The 20,914-nt window shown below is 39.4% G+C and overlaps 1 protein-coding gene across 3 annotated transcripts in view; it reads right to left on the bottom strand.

Moving 5' to 3' along the window:
* LOC127412914 (glycine receptor subunit beta-like) overlaps window positions 1-19,878 on the bottom strand; it is a 33,183-nt gene extending 13,305 nt beyond the window's left edge. For all 3 annotated transcript variants that reach the window (XM_051649632.1, XM_051649633.1, XM_051649634.1), the window contains exons 1-5: window positions 19,596-19,878; window positions 8,915-9,039; window positions 7,539-7,645; window positions 4,851-4,918; window positions 1,214-1,440 (exon numbers count right to left, since the gene is read on the bottom strand). In XM_051649632.1, coding sequence (XP_051505592.1) covers window positions 1,214-1,440; window positions 4,851-4,918; window positions 7,539-7,645; window positions 8,915-9,039; window positions 19,596-19,598 — 530 coding nt within the window. In that variant the 5' untranslated portion in view covers window positions 19,599-19,878. The remainder of the gene's footprint in view (window positions 1-1,213; window positions 1,441-4,850; window positions 4,919-7,538; window positions 7,646-8,914; window positions 9,040-19,595) is intronic.
* Window positions 19,879-20,914: the final 1,036 nt, after the last annotated feature.

Here is a 20,914-nt window from a genome sequence, read left to right as displayed (position 1 = left end):
AAGGTTAAATTTGTTCCAGTGAGGTATAATATGAAATAAACACTCTATTTTCTTTTTGGGGGTCTCTCATTAAGACAGTAATCCCCTGCCACACACATACCCTGAGACAGAGCTAGGCATCCTGGGACAATGCCAAAAGTGAGAGAGGGCTCACGAAAGACCACCCAGCTCATGCTGTGATCCGGATGGCATGGAAAAAACACTATGGAAATACATTTGCCCCAGACATAACAGAATACAACATGATGCTCTTAAAGCCACTTCCCATCCAGACTGAAAGGGCTCAGAGCCCATGTTTAGATTTTATATTTGGCCTAAACTGGACCAGGTCCAAAAAATGGCTGGCACAGTGACCATGGAATCAATTCACATGAAACTTGAAGACCGATGGAATTGTTTAACTTCATAAATAACTGTTTATTTAAATTCAGTACATCTGTCTGCATTGATAACCGTTTGCTAAATAAGAAAAGGTGCAGATCAAAACAAGATTTCCACAGCACATGTTTTATATAACATGGCATGGCATCAATTTATGCCATGGACAAATCTACAGCAGGTGTAGTCATTGACTACTAGAAGACTCTGAGAGCCTTTTCCACTCAGTATGGTTTGCAGATAAAGCAGCGGAAAGATAATGAGAGAGGTGTCCACCACTTCTAAGGGACTGAACTTTCACATGGGATCAAATGACAGGAGACATTTAGGTGTCAGTGGTGAGGTAAAATCTTAGGGTCAACAGATGTATTGGATCTCCAATTCTCAGATCACTTTAAGTCCCCTGAGGTTTATTAAAAGCATTAAAAAGAGCTCTGTAGATGGGCCAGTAAATATGTCGGCTCTCATTCAAACATGAAGCCAAAGCTTAGAGTGTATTTCTTGTTATTTTGATATTATAGACTTTAAGAGACTTATTTTAATATTAATGGATGTATTTTTTACAATATGCCTGTATAAAATAAAGAACACTTTCTAATTTGTGAACATAAACAGAATGTTAAACACCCTTGGATTAAACGACTACATGGTAATTTGTTCCACTTTAAAAACCACAAGCACAAGGCCTTGACATTTGATAAGCTCTTGTGTTTGCTTTGTTTTGATAGCTCTAGTAAAGAATCAGAGTGGGTGTTATCAGCACCTAGACTCCATTTGTCACCATCTACAAAGATAGAGGTTAGGAGCTTTGCTGGAAAAGAGCATTAAAGATCACCTCATGCTGATGAGGACGTCTCCGTTTCTGAAGATAAAGAGCAGGATGTTCTCCTGTGTAACATCGTGAAAGTTTGCACTCTTTTCATTGGCGAAGAAAAGGTCTGGTTTCCACAGGCATTTGAACATCTTTGGGTCCACGGTGAGTGAGTCAGACTTGAAGTCCTGAGGAAGTCGGAGTCTGGGGTCGTTCCAGCGCTGTCTCAAGAAGATGTTTACACGATAGTCCTGTGCGATAAAGTACAAACCAGAATATCTGTTAAACTAAATGTAAACATCTAGGAGGTAAATTCACTGAACAGTTGTGCCACTTTGCATGTTGTATTTCAATCCAAAAATCGGCATCTTAATCACTAACCATCCGCAATCCAGTTTAACCAGGTGCTAAATGTGCTAAATTGTGCTACACTATGAGTATTTAAATTAAATAATTGTCATTATTTTGAGGACAAACACGATTTCTTTTTATGTAACTTATTTTTAACTTAACTCCTTATTCATAAAGTGAAAGCTATTTGCTTGGTTCAATTAATGTTGCATTAATTCTGCAAGCAGCACATGGAATTTATTTAAAAAGAAATGATTGTGTACTGTAAAATTTCTAGCAATTACGGCAGTAGTAATTCCTCAAATAATAATCAAATCATGGAGGAGAGCATTTTATCTGGCCATAAGAGTCAATTCAGGTCAGAGGTCTGCTAACGGCCTGCCCCCCGACGGGACCCGACAAACCATCAGGTTTCAAAGGGATAGTTCACCCAAAAATAAAAAAATCTCTCGGAATTTACTCACCCTCATGCTATTCCAGGTGTTTATGACTTTCTTTCTTCTGCAGAAAACAAACTAATATTTTTAGAAGAATATCTCAGCTCTGTAGGTCCATAAAATGCAAGTGAATGATGAAAGAATTCCAAAAGCTTCAAAAAGCATACAAAGGCAGCATAAATGTAATCCATAAGACTCCAGTGGTTAAATCCATATCTTCAGAAGCAATATGAGAAGTGTGTGTGAGAAACAGATCGATATTTAAATCCTTTTTTACTGTCAATCTCCACTTTCACTTTTACATTCTTCTTTTGTTTTTGGCGATTCACATTATTTGTGCATATCGCCACCTACTTGGCAGGAAGGAGAATTTATGGTAAAAAAGGACTTAAATATTGATCTGTTTCTCAACCACACCTATTATATCGCTTCTGAAGATATGGATGTAACCACTGGAGTCTTATGATGCCTTCATGTGCTTTTTGGAGCTTCAAAATTTTGGTACCCATTTACTTGCATTGTGTGGACCTACAGAGCTGAAATATTCTTCTAATAATTTCGGTTGTGTTTAGCAAAAGAAAGAAAGTCATAGACATCTTAGCTAGCATGAGGGAGAGTAAATAATAAGAGTAAAAATGCATCTCGAGACATCTGCATTTTTATTTTTAATTCACTTTCATTTTTAATGAATTCCCCCCTTGTGCTATCTATTGAATTAAATCAAACTAAGTGTACACTAAAACAACCACTGCTTGAGACATTTCTTGAAAATAAACATTTTTTGTGACACATAAAAGCCGAAAGCCTGCTGTGGGTGGGTGAGAGGTTGAGGGCTGACACCTGTTTTTGTGTTAGGTGAAAGGAACTGTGAAAAGCCCTGACTTGGACATAAAAACAGCACATTAGTCCTTTAGGGTGACAGAGGAGCACAGGTGTCTTATGCATCGCCATGGCAACCAGCAAATCTTACCACCTCTCAATGATGTTTTAAAAAACATTCGTCTCTGAAGTATCAAGGCTCCAGTAATGGCTGGTATTGAAGTCATGCAGCTGCGGAGCTCGGAGAGGCTCCTATTTATCACAATCACAAACATCAAGAGGCATGTGATGGGTGCCAGTGAGGGCCTGAAATGAGGGCTCATGCTGTAACTGAGCACCTACACTGGGGAAAACACAGGCTTCGTTAAGTTAGATTGGCCCCAGTTTCGCTGCTGGCTTGCGTGAGCATGAGGCTTTGAAGTGGCATTTTCTAGTGAAGCTTGTTTTGCTAGCACTGATACTGTGAAGACAGATGACATGCCACATAAAATGCCCACACTCCAGCTGCGCTACAGAGCCAAATGATTCACGTCTTGGTATGTCCTGTTTTTTATTCAAGCCTTAAACCTGGAAATTCAGAATGTATTACACACACTATAAAGCACCATTCATTGCATTTTGTCATGTTGTCACATGTGTACTCCTGGCCAAATATTAAAGGAATGCTTCACCCAAAAATGAAAATTCTGTCATCATGTACAGTATTCACACTAATGTTGTTCCAAACCCATATGACTTTCTTCCATGGAACACAAAAGGAGAAGTTAGGAGGAATGTTAGCCACATTCACCATTAACTTTCTTTGTATGGAAAAAAGACTGAGTGAATCATATATTTTTTTATTTTTTTATTTTAAATGAACTATCCCTTTAATAATGAAAAGATAGCTCTCCTAATAAGCTCTTCAAAAACAAAGAGCTCTAGTTCTTAGTCAGGTCTCTGGTGAGGTTGTGAATAGCCTTTTTGTATTTCTGTATTTTGCCACTTGTGCAGGTACACATTTAGGCTAAACACAGCAGGAAAGGTGTACTGGCTCTTTAGGTGATGCAACACAAATAAATGTAATTTCTAAATTTATGAAAGCTCTTTGTCAAGCAATTTTCTGAGCAGATCTACATGCAAGCTGTTTTCAATCCATTGCCCATGCAATGCTGGGCAGAAAACATGGCTCTGTGATCTGCTTCCAGAGGAAATGTTTTCAGTAGAGGTGATCTGAGACACTTTGGCATGATGTTTTGTTTATGGGTGTCACTACTCGTAAAGAGTTAGACACAGGACAGCGGGTTCTGGGGTTGATTCTTCTACCCGGTGGAGCGTTAAGTAAACATGTTAAGCCCCAAATAGAGCACGTAGTCATGAATTCGATTGTCTGTCTGTTGTGAGCTATCTGACATTTTCAAAAGTCCTCTAAAACTAAAATTGTTCTTTGAAATGTGTTGCCATTAAAGCAATCATGCTACAAAATGTGAGACTGAGCTGCAATTACTCTTTTGATTTAATCAATGACTCCAATATCAATGGCATTTTATATTTCAACAACAAAAGAAAGTAAATAAAAAGAGGAAAATGAAAATGAAAGGAAAATATATGACTCAATTTGGACAAACGTTATGAAGATCTCGAACACCTCCATCAAAAATCAAAAAGTTGTTTGATCAAAAAAAGGGGAGTAATTCATAGGGCAAATGTCACTTTATGATGGATTTATGTACAGCTTCCTTTGATGAACAAATTAACATTCTGAAAGTGGACACGTTTTGATGTACAGTGACATTAAAAGGGAACTGGTTGATTGATTGAAGAGGACTTGCTCAGACCTTGATCTTGATTGAATCATTGACATTTACAGTGTCATAACAATTGCAGTTATGAAAGTAGGAAAATGTAGAGAAAAAACATTTCATGTCATTTAGTGATTATGTATAGGAACATAGGGTGCTATTTTTGCACAAAACATAACAAATATAGATGCAACCCTTAAGTGCTTGATAGTTTTTTCCACTGAATTCAAGCACTGTGGACATGTATGAAAAGGTACAAGTAATGTGGACTACCATAGTGGTCTCTTGGATGGACCCAAAGCTGTTGATGAATATGTTCACACGGTCTTCAACAGGAATCCCTAAAAAAAAAGAAAAGAAAAAAAAAAGAAGAAGAAGCAGGATTCAGCCAATCACATCTATCAAACAAGATGTACTAAAAGACTGTGATGTAAGCGTGCAACTGCTAACATTTTTAATAGTGTACTTTCTCACAGACAATTACGCCTACCTTCAACTATTTGGTTTATACCATGAAACATATGTTTTCATTTTATGTACACTATGTGGAAAGCCTGGCATTATAGGAAAAAATGCTCCATCTACTCCACGGCTATTCCTATTCCCAAGATTATAATGTTGACTTTAATGACTGCCAGGAGCTTTCATCTTGGCCATATATGAAGAGCAGCTTGCTGGCTATAGGGAGCAATAACACTGAATCATACAGTGAGCTCTTAACACTCAGACCACATCAAGGCCCCACCAATCCACATTTACATTGAATGCCAGGGATCAGGGAGGCGATAGAGGTTTTCACGTTTAACAACTTACTTCATTATATCTGGAAATGATGCCAACGGTAGCATAAACTGGAATTACTTATCCACCACATTGTGTATACATTCAATAAAACATGCTTTGTAATTCTTTATAATTGTATAAATAAATACAGTAATTGATGAGTGAGTGTGCAAAAACACAATGTAAAAAATTTTAACAAGGGAATAGCAATAGTGAGTGATAGTGATGGGAAGATCGGATCATTTTACTAACTTGAAACTTTCTCGTTCAGCAAAATGAACTCATTTTTATTCAAGTCATTTAGTTAATTTCATTCATTTGAGCAGAATTAAATTAAAATGTTACATTTTCAATAGCCAAATCCCGCCCAACACGTCTACTTACGCAAACTTTGTTTATAGTCCCAATAAGAAAAAATTGATAATGCAGCCTAGGACAAATTATGAGAAACAGAAAGATTAGTTCACCTCTGGAATCTTCGTTAGTCGTTAGTTCTTTTGTCACTGCATAGCGTATACGGCTGTCATGTGACAAAAGAATGAACGACTCGGACCAGAAGACTCGAGAGGTGAACTAATCATTTCTGTTTCCTGTGTGAGCAATTCATAGCGTATACGGCTATCATGTGACAAAAGAACGAACGACTCGGACCAAAAGACTCGAGAGGTGAACTAATCTTTTCTGTTTCCTGTACAGTGCCTATGCGGTTTTCACATAACAAACGAACGGAGGTTGCCCAATGCACATGCGCGGCCAACACAAAATGAATAAATCACTCTCTGAGACTACTTGTTCTTCTGAGTCACATAAAAGATTCATTCAAAATAACCGAATCATTCATGAACGACCCATCACTAGTGAGTGACAATACCAGTAAACAGTATCAAAAGAAGAGCAATTTTATACTAGAAAAGGAACGTTTATTAAGACGAACTTTAAATCTTGGCTCAACAAAGCCAAAAATAAAAAAATAATCCTTGAAGTCTTTTAGTTGGAATAATAAAGAGATTTTAAGTTTGAAGGTTATACGCCTTGTGTAGTTTAAATTCATAGGCAGTTTATTGATCTTTAAGTTTAAAAGCTAGGGTGGTTACTAATGTGTTCTAGGTGGTTGCTCGGACTTTGTAAGGTGGCTGCTAAGGTGTTCCAATTGGTTGCAAGTGTGTTGCTACAGTAGGTGGTTGCTAAGATGTTCTTGGTGGTTTCAAGGCACTTGCTAGGGAGTTCTGGGTTATTGCTTGTCTGCTGCAAGGCGGCTGCTAGGGTCAAATGGGTGGTTGATAGGGCATTGCTAGGTGGTTGGTAAAATAATTTTCTGGGTTCAATACAAGTTAAGCTCATTCGACAGCATTTGTAGCATAATAGTGATTACCACAAAACATTTGTTTTTTACTTGTCCCTCCTTTTCTTTAAAAAAATACAAAAATTGAGGTTACAGTGAGGCACTCACAATGAAAGTCAATGGGGCCAATTTTTGGAGGGTTTAACTGCAGAAATGTGAAGCTTATAATTTTATAAAAGCACACATGAATTCTTCTGTTAAAACTTGTGTATTATTTGAGCTGTAAATAGTCGTTTACCAGGATTACAGGGTTTATGCCACAATGTAGTCATGGTAACATGGTAAGTTGTAAGATTGCATATAACTTTACAGAGAAAGGTTAGTAAGTGATTTTATCACACTTAAATCCTGTTAACACACATATTGTTTACATCTTTTGGCAATAATTTTGAAATAGTGACTATTTTAACGTTTACAGATTGGCTCCATTCATTTCCATTGTAAGTGCTTCATTGTAAGATTTTTGCTTTTTTAAAAGAGACAGTACAAGTCAAAATACGTTTTTTGTGGTAATCAACACTCGACTTTAGCTTTTTTTATTAATGAAAAGGAGGGACGAATCAAAATTATTTTTTGTGGTAATAAACATTATGCCACAAATGCCGTCAACTGAGCTTAACGTAACTGTACCCGGAATATTCCTTTAAGGTGTTCTGAGGTATTCTGGGTGGTTGTAAAATAACAGTACAATAACGGTTTGTACATAACAGTATGTTGGCTTTTTTAAGACAACATAATGAGTCTTGTTCATAATTATCCATATAAATATAGCATGGCACTACAAGAGTATGCAAAGACCATTAAATGATGGCACATAACTGTCAGTAAGTACTGACCTTTGAAGTTGGGCCGAATTCTAGGGTCATAGGTGATCAAAAGCCTGTTAAGGATGTTACTGGTAGAATTTGCCGGAACTCGTGCTAGGTCCTCTGATGACAGTTGCCTGAAGGGACCAAAGAGGAGGGACAGCATGAAGGGTGCAATAGTCAACAACAACAACAAAACTATATTTATGGTGCACTCCATTTTTGTTTTTTTGTTTTTTGCTCTGACACCTTGCAGTATAGATAAGAGCATCACATTAAACCAAAGGTTCTCAGTTACTGCACAGTTATAAAGTGAGTGATACTCGGCTGGTCATATGATCTCAACAAGACAGCGTTCATTAATGTACACCCAGCACCATGTAGAATTAAGCAGCCTGATAGGAATGACACGACTAGAGTCTTCATCTCATGTGAGTGTACATCATTTTAAACATTTTTCAAAAATATTATTCTATTTACTTCTGTTTAAACGTTTAGCAATTAGCAAAATATCACTATAAGCCATACTGAGATAGATTTATATATATGAATATGTTTAGCATTTTTCACTACACCATTTTGGAGGGAGGCATTTCCATGAACAAATCAAAGTAAACATGCACTGTTACATGCAGACAGTATACTGTGATGTGAGTTACTTCATTTGCCATAGTTTGAAGTACACACAACATTAAAGCAGATTAAATCTGGGGGAAGAAGCTGGACGCAGTAGCATGATTAAAGTGAACTCGCCAAGTGTTTTCCACTCTAAGCCCTCCATGGATGGGATGTGCACTGCTGGAGATGAACTTCAGCTAGAAAGAATGAGCACAACTTGGACAGCAAAAGATGATACACCCGGAAAACATTCCTTTTTATTTTCAATTATTTGTCTACGAGCAAATGCTCAGTGTCAAAACATCCAGGATCTCCGGGCACCCCAGAAAAGAGTTGGAACCTTATTGTAAAGTGTTACCCAAATATCATTACTTATGTGGTGAAATGTGTACTTATGTAGTAAAGATGCATACAGTACCGCACATCTGCTGGGTATTTTATTTTTATTACTTTTATTTATATATGTATTTATTTTACTTTTATATGCCACATTTCTCAGGATTCAGAAGTGTTGCATTATATTGTGTATTCAATTACCTGTTTCACGTCATAAATTAAAAAATAATTATATTCTTCCAAAAAACTTAGTTTGTAGCCTACATAATGTATAATACTTAACAGATAATTAGAACTGTAATACTGCTCAATGTCCTTATTGAAAGTGATTGCATGATGTGTGAAGTCCTGATAATTTCATTAACTGCAATCAATGTCACAACGTCAACATGAGATGTGTGTAGAGCCATTCAGAAGCAATGTTGAATGACAATAAATACAAATTCACTTACGAAGGACAGTAAACCTGTTTTCCTTTCTTCTTTCCCTTCTTTGCCGACTTTTCTTTGGTGAATCCTCCCTCCATCCATAGACAGATGATGAGCAATACGAAAAGCACCTTCATATTGCAGAAAGCCTGGAAGAGATAGGAAAAGAGTAAAGAGTAAATCATTCAGAAACCAAAGCACAAAGCACTATGTTTAGAGCACACTCTGCTTTATAAGAAGGCACGGGTCTCTTCAGAGTGTAGACATGTTTGAACAGCAAATAACAGCTGGTGGGCTTTTCTACTCTGTGGTTTGTAACTGGAATTTTGCTACCTGTGCTCCGCAGAGACCAATGCTTGATTCTCATTTTGCTCTCCCACTTTTACTTTTAAACAGCATATCACAATACTTTTTCCCAAGTTGTACAGTAGAGGATTGTGGCAAGGGGGCACGTGGTCATCTGTCACTGAGATACGATTCAGGGGAAAAGGCATAGAGTTGAGGCCGCGGTTAATTCCCGCCTCACCCATCCACTAATTCTGGGAACCAGTTTGAACAATTTTAAAGTTTTACAAATTTATTGAGGGTAATGTGTGTGGATGGGTCCTGCAAAGTGGTGTCGCGTGTGTGACGTGCGACGCTACGGCTGGAGAGGCGGTGCCAGGGCCATCGCCGTATGCTCTGCGCCATGATGACACAGACGAGGGAATTCCTGTACTCAGGGCTTCCCTGAGGGGGATTTCCCTCTGGAGCAGTCGTGTGTCGAGTCCCTCAAGCACACCTTTGACCAAGTGAAAGTAATTGATGGTCAACAGCTCCAGCCTAATGTTGTGCTCACATAGCCATACTTTTCTATTATTAAAGAGCGGTTGTATCGAGTGACGCAGGACACTCAGACCAAAGAGAATACAACTCAGCTCTTAGTACCAAAGAGCCGTCAGGAAACACTCTTCCAGGTGGCTCACTACAACCCAATGGCTGGTCACTTATGTCACGAAAAGACTTTGAACCGTATAATGGCCCATTTCTTTTGGCCGGGCATTCACACCGAAGTACGCAAATGGTGTGCAGTGTGCCGTGAATGTCAGTTGGTGAATCCACTGGCCACCCCAAAAGCGCCATTGCGCCCTCTGCCGATGATCGAGGTCGGCTTCAAGAGAATTGGCATGGACCTCGTCGGGCCATTAGAGCGGACAACATGCGGACATCGCTTTGCATTAGTTCTGGTGGACTATGCAACACGATATCTGGAAGCAGTGCCTCTACGAAACATCTCAGCACGTAGTGTTGCGGAGGCACTCTTCAAAATTATCTCCCGAGTGGGGATTCCAAAGGAAATCCTCACTGTCCAGGGCACAACATTCATGTCACGTACACTACGAGAACTGTATGAATTATTAGGCATTAAATCGATTCGCACCAGCATTTATCACCCGCAAACCGACAGGTTGGTCGAATGATTTAATAAGACATGATTCGTAAATTCGTACAAGAAGATGCTAAAAATTGTGGCTCGAACCCCTGTTGTTTGCAGTACGAGAGGTCCTGCAAGCCTCCACAGGTTTTTCCCCATCTGAGCTACTGTATGGGCGTCGGCCACGTGGCGTGCTCAACGTCATACGGGAAGCTTGTGAGGAAGGTCCTTCAAATAGCAAAAAACAAATTCAATACGTTCTTGATCTAAGAGCAAAACTCCACACTTTGGGGCAGGTAACACAAGAGAATTTGCTCCAAGCTCAAGAACGTCAACGCCGACTGTACAACAGGGGCACTCAACTACGCGAATTCGCAAAGGGAGATAAAGTGCTTGTATTGCTGCCCACTTCGAGCACCAAATTACTCGCAAAGGGGCAAGGACCCTTTGAATTCACACGACAATTTGGAGATATCGATTATGAGGTTAGGGAACGGATAGGAGAGGTGCACATCAAATCTACCACCTCAACCTCCTCAAACCATGGAGGGAGGCGGTGCCTGTAGCCTTGGCAATGGTAGTTCCGGAGAGGGCGGAGCTCGGGCCGGAGGTGACTCCCAAACAAAATTAATTCACCACGGTCCCAAGTGGAGACCACCTCTCACTGTCGCAGCTTACAGACTTTGCCCGGTTGCAGGCGGAATTCACGGACGTGTTTTCACCCCTTCCAAGTCACACGAACCTTATAGAGCACCATATTGAGACCACCCCAGGGGTGGTGGTTCGTAGCCGCCCTTATCGTCTTCCTGAACACAAGAAAAAGATTTAGAGACAATGCCTGAAATGGGCGTAATACAAGAGTCGCACAGTGATTGGTCCAGCCCGGTAGTTCTGGTACCGAAGAGCGACGGCTCGGTCCGGTTATGTGTTGACTACCAGAAAGTGAACGGGGTGTCCACATTTGACGCTTATCCAATGCCGCAAATTGACGAGTTACTCGATCGGTTGGGCGCGGCTCAATTTTACTCGATGCTGGACTTAAAGGGTTATTGGCAGATCCCTTTAACTCCAATATCCCAAGAAAAAACAGCTTTTTCCACACCGTTCGGATTACACCAATTCGTGGCACTTCCGTTCGGTTTGTTCGGAGCCCCGGCCACATTTCAGCGCCCCATGTACAAGATCCTCAGACCACATACGGCATATACCACCGTAGACGATATCATAATTTATAGTAATGACTGGCGGCGGCATATGCAACATCTGAGGGCTGTCCTGAGAGCGCTGCGACAGGCGGGACTCACGGCCAACCCGAAGAAGTGTGCAACTGGGTGGGTGGAAGTTAGGTATCTGGGGTTCTTCTTGGGTCACGGGCAGGTGCGTCCACAGATTAACAAAACCGCAGCGATCACGGCCTGCCCGACGCCCAAGAACAAAAAGGAGGAAAGGCAGTTTTTGGGGTTGGCTGGTTACTACCAGAGGTTTGTGCCTAGTTACTCTGATGTCACCAGCCCGCTGACAGACCTTACTAAAAAGGGGGCCCCCAATCTGGTACAGTGGACAGAGTTGTGCCAACAGGCTTTCCTGAAGGTAAAGTCTGCACTTTGAGGGGGGGCTGCTTTTACATGCTCCTGACTTCTCTCTCCCCTTTATTTTGCAGACTGATGCATCTGACAGGGGGCTGGGGGTGGTGCTTTCGCAGGAGGTGGGAGGGGAGGAACGGCCAGTGCTGTTTACTAGTCGCAAGCTCTCCTTCAGTGAGACAAAGTACAGTACCATTGAGAAGGAGTGTCTTGCGATTAAGTGGGCTGATCTTACCCTCCGCTACTACCTGCCAGGGTGGGCCTTCACCCTCTGCTCTGATCACTCTCCTCTGCAATGGCTCCACCGCATGAAGGATACTAATACATGGATCACCTGTTGGTATCTGGCTCTTCAGCCCATTAAATTCAAGGTGGTCCACAGACTGGAGGTGCAGATGGTTGTGGCTGACTTTCTTTTCAGAAATGGGTGGGGGTATGTGGCATGGGGGGGTGTGGTCACGTGTCGGTCTGCGGGAGAGGGAGAGCGGTAAGGCTCGTCACCTGGGTTATGAGTACTCTAACACCTTTCTCTAATTATAGTAATGGCGGAGGGAGACCTGAAAAGGCACACCAGAGCGTCAGTGTGGGGGAGAGAGTGACCAGTGATTTAGAGTATTCCATTGAATCTATGAGTTTTTATGTTATTTCACGGTTACCGTCGAGTGTGTGCCTATCATTAAAGCAACTGACCTTGAACCTGTTTCGTTGTCTCCTGACTCCTCCATTGCCCACGAACTCAACATTATTTCAAGGATTTAGTTATGTTGTTTATCTACATTTTTAAATAATCCAATTTATTTACTGTAATTCTAAATACAAAATAATTAACTGTCCTTATAACAGCTACAACATTAAGTAAAATTTTGGCTTATGAACACAGCTAGAAAGCATTATTTAGGTCTTATGTTCTTTGTTCATTCCCAGCCTCTAAATGGATAACAATGTCCTTTCTCAGAGGACAAACAGTTCAGCAGGACTGGATTGGACTGTCTTGGAGACTGATGACTTGTTGGCTCAGGAGATGTGGCTCTGTTATGTCCATGGACACTTTAAAATGGCTAGTGGGGTCTGTCATTGTGGGGGGTCTACAAATGTGTTATTCCAATACAATACCTCATTGTTTCCTTAAAACTTCCACAACTAAAAAAAAAATATATATATATATATATATATATATATATATATATATATATATATATATATATATATATATATATATATAAGTGTACCTGCATAACTACTCCCTGATCACAACTAGGTCACTTTAAGTTGATATAATAGCACTCTGTGGCACAGGACCCAAAATATGAAGAAGACTAGCACAAGATTAGCAGGACATTGATTATTAGCCTAAGTTAAAGGAATGTCCTGTGTTCAAAATGAGTAAATTCTATTAACAGCATCTTTGGTACATTGTCGATAACCATGGTTAATAATTCTGATTCATCCCAATAATTTTGATCCATCACAGGACCTGAAATTCATTTCTAAAAATGGGTGGGAATTCCCCCTTACATGGGTCATATGAGGGGATATTAAAATATCTCAATTAAATCTCACGGGGGTTAATTTTCTCAATTCTGTTTTATTCAGATGGAATGATTTTTAAAGTATAGCCTACATTCTGGCCTTCAGTCAAATCCTGTATATATAGTATATATACACTTATATTCATATTATGTATTTTATTAATATTATAGCATTAATATTATTATATAATTATAATGTGCTGAAATTTGACACTATATATACTTCTTTTCCTGTCAAAATGCATTTATTTCCATCTCAGAAAACAAAACAATATGTAATATTTTTCCTTCCATAGTACAAAGATAGAAATGCACTAAAACAGCACCAATTCAAGTAACAAAAGTCTAACTGGGAGGTTGACTAATTGAAAGAACTTGTCCCCACATAGGTTGCATTTTCATTGCAATGTGCGTTAAATCTCTTAAACTCAAATCCTCCACAATCTGCCGGTACACTGTGGCTATCAGCTTTCCTACAGCAAAGCCGCGTGAAGACGCATTCATGATTCACGTTAGGGCGTCAACACCAGCGGCACTTTGAAATCCACATGAACAGCACTTGCAGACTGGGCTTGTTTTGTACATCAAATAGCATTAAGATGTCCTTTCTCCATAATTTTATCATGGAGGCACTGTTGTGTGTGTGTGTGTGTGTGTGTGTGTGTGCAGAGATTATTTTATATACTGAGATAACAACCTCCTCTATCATAGGAGAGAGCGTAACGGTCAACTAGAGTATTACGACAGTACCGCCCATATGCTAAGCTTGTAGGATTTCTTTTTTTTTTTTTCTCTCTTCTTGGTCAAAGTCAAGCATCACAGTTTTAATGAAAGCAGTGATGAAAACTCTTGCTTGTGAGGTATTGTTAAAATATAATGTAATTATTATTGATATATTTTTATGATTATTATTACTAGTATTACATTTTACTATACAGAAGTAATACATTTCTGCCCCATTTTTTCAATTTCACACATCTATTTAAATTTTGTCGTTTTTGTGGTTGTTTATTACAACTTCACTCCTCACCTCCAGAAAAGCCATTAGCTGTATGGGCTGATGTGCTTATTAAACCGCTAAAGCCTATGATTTAATTATAGAAATATATCCTCTTCGTGTGCTGCGCTTCACAGTGAATAAAGTGCTCTAATCTTTGTCATTAATACACACACACAGAACGTATGTGATGTTAATGAAGGGGGGCCCGCTTATCACATTTTGTACTGGGCCCAAGAATTCATAACTGCAGCCCTGTGTGTGTGTGTGTGTGTGTGTGTGTTGTGAAGTGAGCGTCAGTGTAGTCTCACTTAGCCAGACCTTTGTCAGACTTTTGAACTTTAGCAAATGTCTGGGGTCCATCGCAGCTAACATTGGCAAAGAACCGCCCACTTAGGCAGGAAAAGCCATCTAACTGACATGTAAAGCGACCAGTCACAGTAGGGTTTGTCATTACATGATGTTTAGGAGCGGGGTTATCGGAGATGGCTAATACCATATATAAAAAACCAAGGGAAAATAAAAAATTTATATAATTGCGCGCGAGCGATTGCACAGAAAACACACTGGAAAATAGCGGAAAATGTGTAGCGAGTGTAAGTACAGCACGTAACTTTCTGCTACGTGCCTCAAACCAAATGCTGAATATCTTTAAAAGAGATGATGTGACTAAACTGGCAAACTTGGGCAAATTCTGTGATTATTTAGTCCTCAAAAGCACTCATTGTATCAACATGGAACCTTGTGCACTCGACTTGTGCTTCCACCTGTACCAGCGCAACTAAGCTCTCGGAAATCCTGTAGAAGTCCGCCAATCAGATTTGGTCTGACTGAACTGAGAAAGCGTTTACAATTTTGTGTGCTATAAGCATCAGATGGTTAGTACACAGACTGTGGGCTTGCAGCCTGAGGCAGAGACTAGCGTCAGTGCAATGACTACAGGCAGACACATTGCAAAGGTTTATGTTGTATTAACGGTAAATGCGTTAATTGCTACTAAGAAAAATGTACCCATTAAACTTTTTTAATTAATTGCATGCGTTAATGTGTTAATTCTGACAGCTCTAATATTTTTACATACTTATTAAAATTGAGTGATTCACATGGCAGAGAAAATACCTGTAAATGTCAGATGGAGCTCTAGAGAGATAGAGATGAGTGATAAAACAGGTGTGTAAGCATTTCTCTTCACCCTGCAGCTGTGAGTGTTTCTGGTAGCTTTACACAAAGCATTTTTGCTATTTCTGCCTTTTTTGTCAAAGGTGCTATAATATGAAGGAGCGCCACGATGTCACAATGCCACGATGCAAAACTAGTTTGCGCCAACGTTGCACCTGCTATATAGACAGCCTCGTTGGTTATAAACAGGAGAGATAGTTTTATCGCATCGCTTCCTTACAAAGACATGGTATAACGCCATTTGGATGTTGAATTAGCAGGCTTATGAAGGTTTATACATCTGTAACATCTTTTGTTCCGTAAATATGCGCTTCCTCACTGCACGCTTACACTGAACTCAACAAGCATTTAAAGAACTGCTGCACGAGAGAGGGAGAAAGAGGGACACAGCAGAGCCGATTTACTTGCGTAGATTCTGGAATTACAGTTTGATTAAAAGACAAGATTACTGATTTGATTGGTTTACTAATTGTCGGCTACATGTTAAAGTGAATAAAAGTGTGCAGGAATTCCCAGCATTATGAACATTATGAACAACAAAACATGCATTTCCAGTGATGCATTTCCAGTACTGTACAGTGGAAGTCTATGGGCCAAGGCATTCCGGGGGGTTTTAAAGCAGAAATGTGCTTGAAAAATTTTGTATTTTTTTTGGTAATAAACTCATATTAATTCTATCCTGCATAAAATTTTAGTTATTTTAGCTGTAAAGCTGTCTGAATCATCCTATTAGACCCTTCTTTGCATCCTGGATATCATGCAAAAGTTAGCAGTATTACTGAATTTACAATATACATTGAAATAACTTTGCACTAGGGGTGTCATAAAATATTGACATATCAATTACTGATCGGCATGTTATTTTATCGCTATATTTTTGAGGCATCGATATAGTAAAATTTGCCAACATTTAAATTAGAAGCCCAATTTGCGTTATTTCCATTCACTCAGTTGGCCATCTGTTTAATAGTCTGGCGTAATAGTGTTGGAGACCACAAGAGGGGCATATAACATTTACTGAAACCGGTCGTGGTCACAATCACACACACACACACACACACACACACACACACACACACAGGACGAGTTGAAGCGGCACAGGAGATGGGAGTCCAAAGCAACTAAAGTTTTGGTACTTCTTCAAAAATTAACAAAGTGACGTTTATGAGTGTGCATGATGAGGATAGTGAAACTGGTGTAACTGCACAAACTGAATGATTAGAAATGACGATGTTTATTATGCAGTTTCTCTGTATGTAGGTGTAGGTCTTTCATTCAACCTGTCAAACCACAAAATGACATATTGTCAGTGGCACCTGCAGCTGTACATCCATACGCACTGTGCGTACCATGAGCGTTCCATCTGACCTGAGACACATTTACTCTCAGAATATTTCACCAATCATGAAGTGTGTCCAGTATGAGTCGTAGCCTGTTTAAAAGAACTAGCCATGCCCAATTTTCGAATGAATAATTATTTTGAGTCGGTTCTTTTTAGTGAATTGGCCAAACGGGCTGAATCGATTCGTGATTCAGTAAAATTCGTTCAGAGTGCTCTCTCACTGAATCATTTGGAGCAGTTTCTCACACAGTAAAACAGTATCGGGATATTTATGAACAGAGAGAACAAACAGTGCTGGAGACAGTGGAAATTTCACTGCGTTCTGCTCTATTCATTGTGGTGCATTTTGCTTTTTTAGCGAGATAACTCGTTTGTTCTGAACAGTTACTGGAAGAAATGCTTAGCCAATAGAGAGAAAACAAAATGCTTCTCTCAAAGTCACCAGAACTGAATGCTTTGGTGTTATGTTTGCCAAAAAAAATTAAAAAAAATAATAAAATATCCCGGGGGAGCATAGCGCCCCTACATATAAGTTTGTATTAGGCAGATTTCTGCACATACCCCCACATGAAATCCTGCAAGCGCCCATGATTCTTGTAACTGAAAATACATTGTGTAGGCTATATGAAAGAAAAATATAAACAATATATCATCCAGTGATGGCTAGAGTAAATAATCTTTGTCCATTGATAATGATTTGGGTAACATTTAATGGAAAACTATGCAAGATGAGCTCCGTGGCACTTCACAATTTTGACTCTGAACGTTGGCGGTATGTGCGTACCTTTTGTAGAAAATAAATTATTGTTTTGAATTTTAAAACGCGCCATGTCATCCGCCAGATGTATCTGGTGTGTGACCCCCTTTAATTTACCCTGCTGCTCACACTTTATTAAAGTTGTGTTGAGAAATATGTCTGAAGAGACAAAGACTATTTTGCAACGAGCAGCCCTATTTATATCTGAAAAAAATCCCGATATATATCGATAATCATCAGGAAAATTTTCCGATTATCGATGCATGAAAAAGGCATCAATCCCAGGCCTACTTTGCACAGGTTGGTAAGCAATTCTTTTTTAATTGTTTAATTTTCTTGTTTCATTTGAACAAGAAAAAATCTAAACAAGGAAGGCCTAAATATCACAAGTTTGAAACATGCCAAACTTCAGCCTACTCAACAATGTACACATGTACATTCTGTACAACACAGCCATCGATGAGTGTCCAAGATGTAGATGAGAGGAAGCGCTTGGAAAGATCAGCATGAGGAATTCCCCTCCGAGGAACGCTGCCAGAGAACTCCCCTGTCTAGACTCTTCCACCCTCCACCTCTGGAGGCCTGATTCTTGGCCAGTGCATTGATCATCATCTTAAATGAAACAAGCCAGCATTCATGCACTCCTGCAATCTCTCACTTTTTCCATCACTATTATTATCACCAGATGCTAGTGCTTCTCTTTACCATCCCTCTTTATCTCTCAAGCTCTTTCTCTCTCTCATTCCCTGATTCAGTGGTCATGGCAATTTAATGTTTAATGTTCCTCTTTGAAAACACACACACACACACACACACACACACACACACACACACACACACATACTGACTGCAGGACTAAATATAAAGTACAACAATTTAGGAAATGGATTATGTTTTAGTAGGGAAATAGAAGATGATTTAAGGAAAAAAGAGGATGGTTTTACTTAATTTCCAGAACAGACTGAATGTACTGTAAATAAACTTGACCCTTATTCAATTTAAGCACTCCTCCTATTCTTGGCTGCATGTCTTTAGTTTGTCTGACTGCTTTATCCATGCAGGGCTACACGTGCTCACTCTATTCCACTTACAGTGCACACAAGTGATGCCCATTTATCATATAATGATCTCTGACCTACAACAGATAGATGTGTATTAACCTAAGGATAAACCTCCAGAAGAGAAGAATTAGAGGTAACTGGGATGGAAAATATGTTCAAGACAATAATTTAGGCTGCTTCACACAATATGCAAGGACATAGAATAGAAAAGAAATATGTAAACAAACAACAGAAGTGATAGTCAGTCAAGGCTAAATTTCACTTCAAATGTGCAATGCAAGTCTATGGTATATGCAGCCAGGCAATGTATTAATATTTCAGTTGCATGTACTTGCTTGCATATATGTATAAAACAAATGGATAACAAACAACTTGTAAGTGCTGGATTCAATAATACAAATATTAACAATATTAAGGCACATATTATACCATTTTAGCCTGAGAGATCATTCCCATAATGACTACATATTATATAAATTTAGCCCGAGAGATCATACCCATATTTGCTAACCTTATCACTCTAGCCTCATATAAACGTGCATGCTTATATTTTGATGTGTTAATGCAAATACATAACGACATAACAACGACCTGTGGATGTTTTGAGCATCAAGTTGAAGAAGTTGCAGTCAGGCATGATAGAAAAAATAAAATAAACCAGGGCAATATAGCAGATGGAGGAGAGGGCAAACATATATCGACAGCATCCACCATGACGACGAGGGGGGTTGGGATGACAATCGGGGGAAATACTACACAGAATGACAGCATATGCTTGCTTTGCACCTCCCCCGTGCATCATACACATTTAAATAATCGCTGTTCGTTTAAAATATCCCTTACCATTTCAATATGGTAGCTGTTGTTTTTCCACAGATCCGATCCAGTAGCGCTGATAGTGCAAGAGGTCGTTAAACAGTCTTCATGACCAGTCGCTGTCTGTATCGCATTCTGCTCGTCGTTTTCTCAGTGCGCGCGAAAAACGTCTGCCGGATTAGTGTACATTACAACAGAGAGTCCTTTGTATCCTATCTATTTTGTTTGATTTATCTGAACAGATAAATATCTATATTGACGCTGTCCTATTGCAATGGTAAAGAGCTGCCAAGATGGAGCCTTGTGTGTGCACCTGTCATATAACATGCGCAGTAGCAAGCTGCACAGGGACAGAATTAATCATACAGCATTCCAAGCAGCATCACTGGAACATAATGCAAGGCCATCAGACTTGCTCTGCCATTTCAGCACAAGCAATGCACTCTTGAAAATTATTATCACATGCAGTATTCAGTATTGTACCCATATGATGTTGGATACAGTATAGTGCCGAGAGAGAGAGAGAGAGCATTGTAGAATGCTTATGTGACAAGCAAAATTGCATAACAAATCTTTGTCATAAAGCCTTAATGTATTTTAGGTTTACATTTTCAAATATTAAAGCATATTAAACTATATTAGTTATTGTAATATTCTATTATATTAATTTATATATATATATATATATATATATATATATATATATATATATATATATATATATATATATATATATTTGTCAATTTCCACATAGTTACATACCTTAAAATCGTATTGAACATTTTCATCGTTATTGCCCAAGAGGGAAAAAATACAGAACACATGTTGACCTTTTGTGACAACATCCCCCAATAGTGGGGCATGTTGTCACTGTTTATGGGGCTAGTTGTACCAATGGAACCTCATTAAACCAGTGGTGTGGGTTTCAGGTGAACATGAGGGGACATGTTCCCCCGTCACCCTGCATTAAACAGCCTGTTATAGGGTTTAGAGCCAATTTAAAAAGTAAAACCCACACAAAATGGCGTAAAATGAGGGCATTTAAAACCACCTGCCCTGATAAAAATGTGACAACAATCTCTCTCCCTCAACGTATTCCTAGCTGAATGAATATTGCAGTTTTATTATAGCTGAAACCAAGCCGTGTACTAAAGTAACTATTGTAATGGTGGCCAGCTGATAGATAGAGTGCAATGTGTATAAACCTCACTCTCCTGACTTCAAGAGGTGCACTTGCGACTGATGCTAGAGGCTGTAGCCTTTAGCCTCCTTGTTAGTGCACCTATCTCCCACGCAGGAGACGCCAGTTTGAGTACCGTACTGAGCGGGTAGAACAGGAGCGTATG

Source organism: Myxocyprinus asiaticus, chromosome 22 (assembly GCF_019703515.2).
Source record: "Myxocyprinus asiaticus isolate MX2 ecotype Aquarium Trade chromosome 22, UBuf_Myxa_2, whole genome shotgun sequence".
Lineage (NCBI taxonomy): Eukaryota > Metazoa > Chordata > Actinopteri > Cypriniformes > Catostomidae > Myxocyprinus > Myxocyprinus asiaticus.
This window is presented reverse-complemented; position numbering and strand designations above follow the sequence as displayed.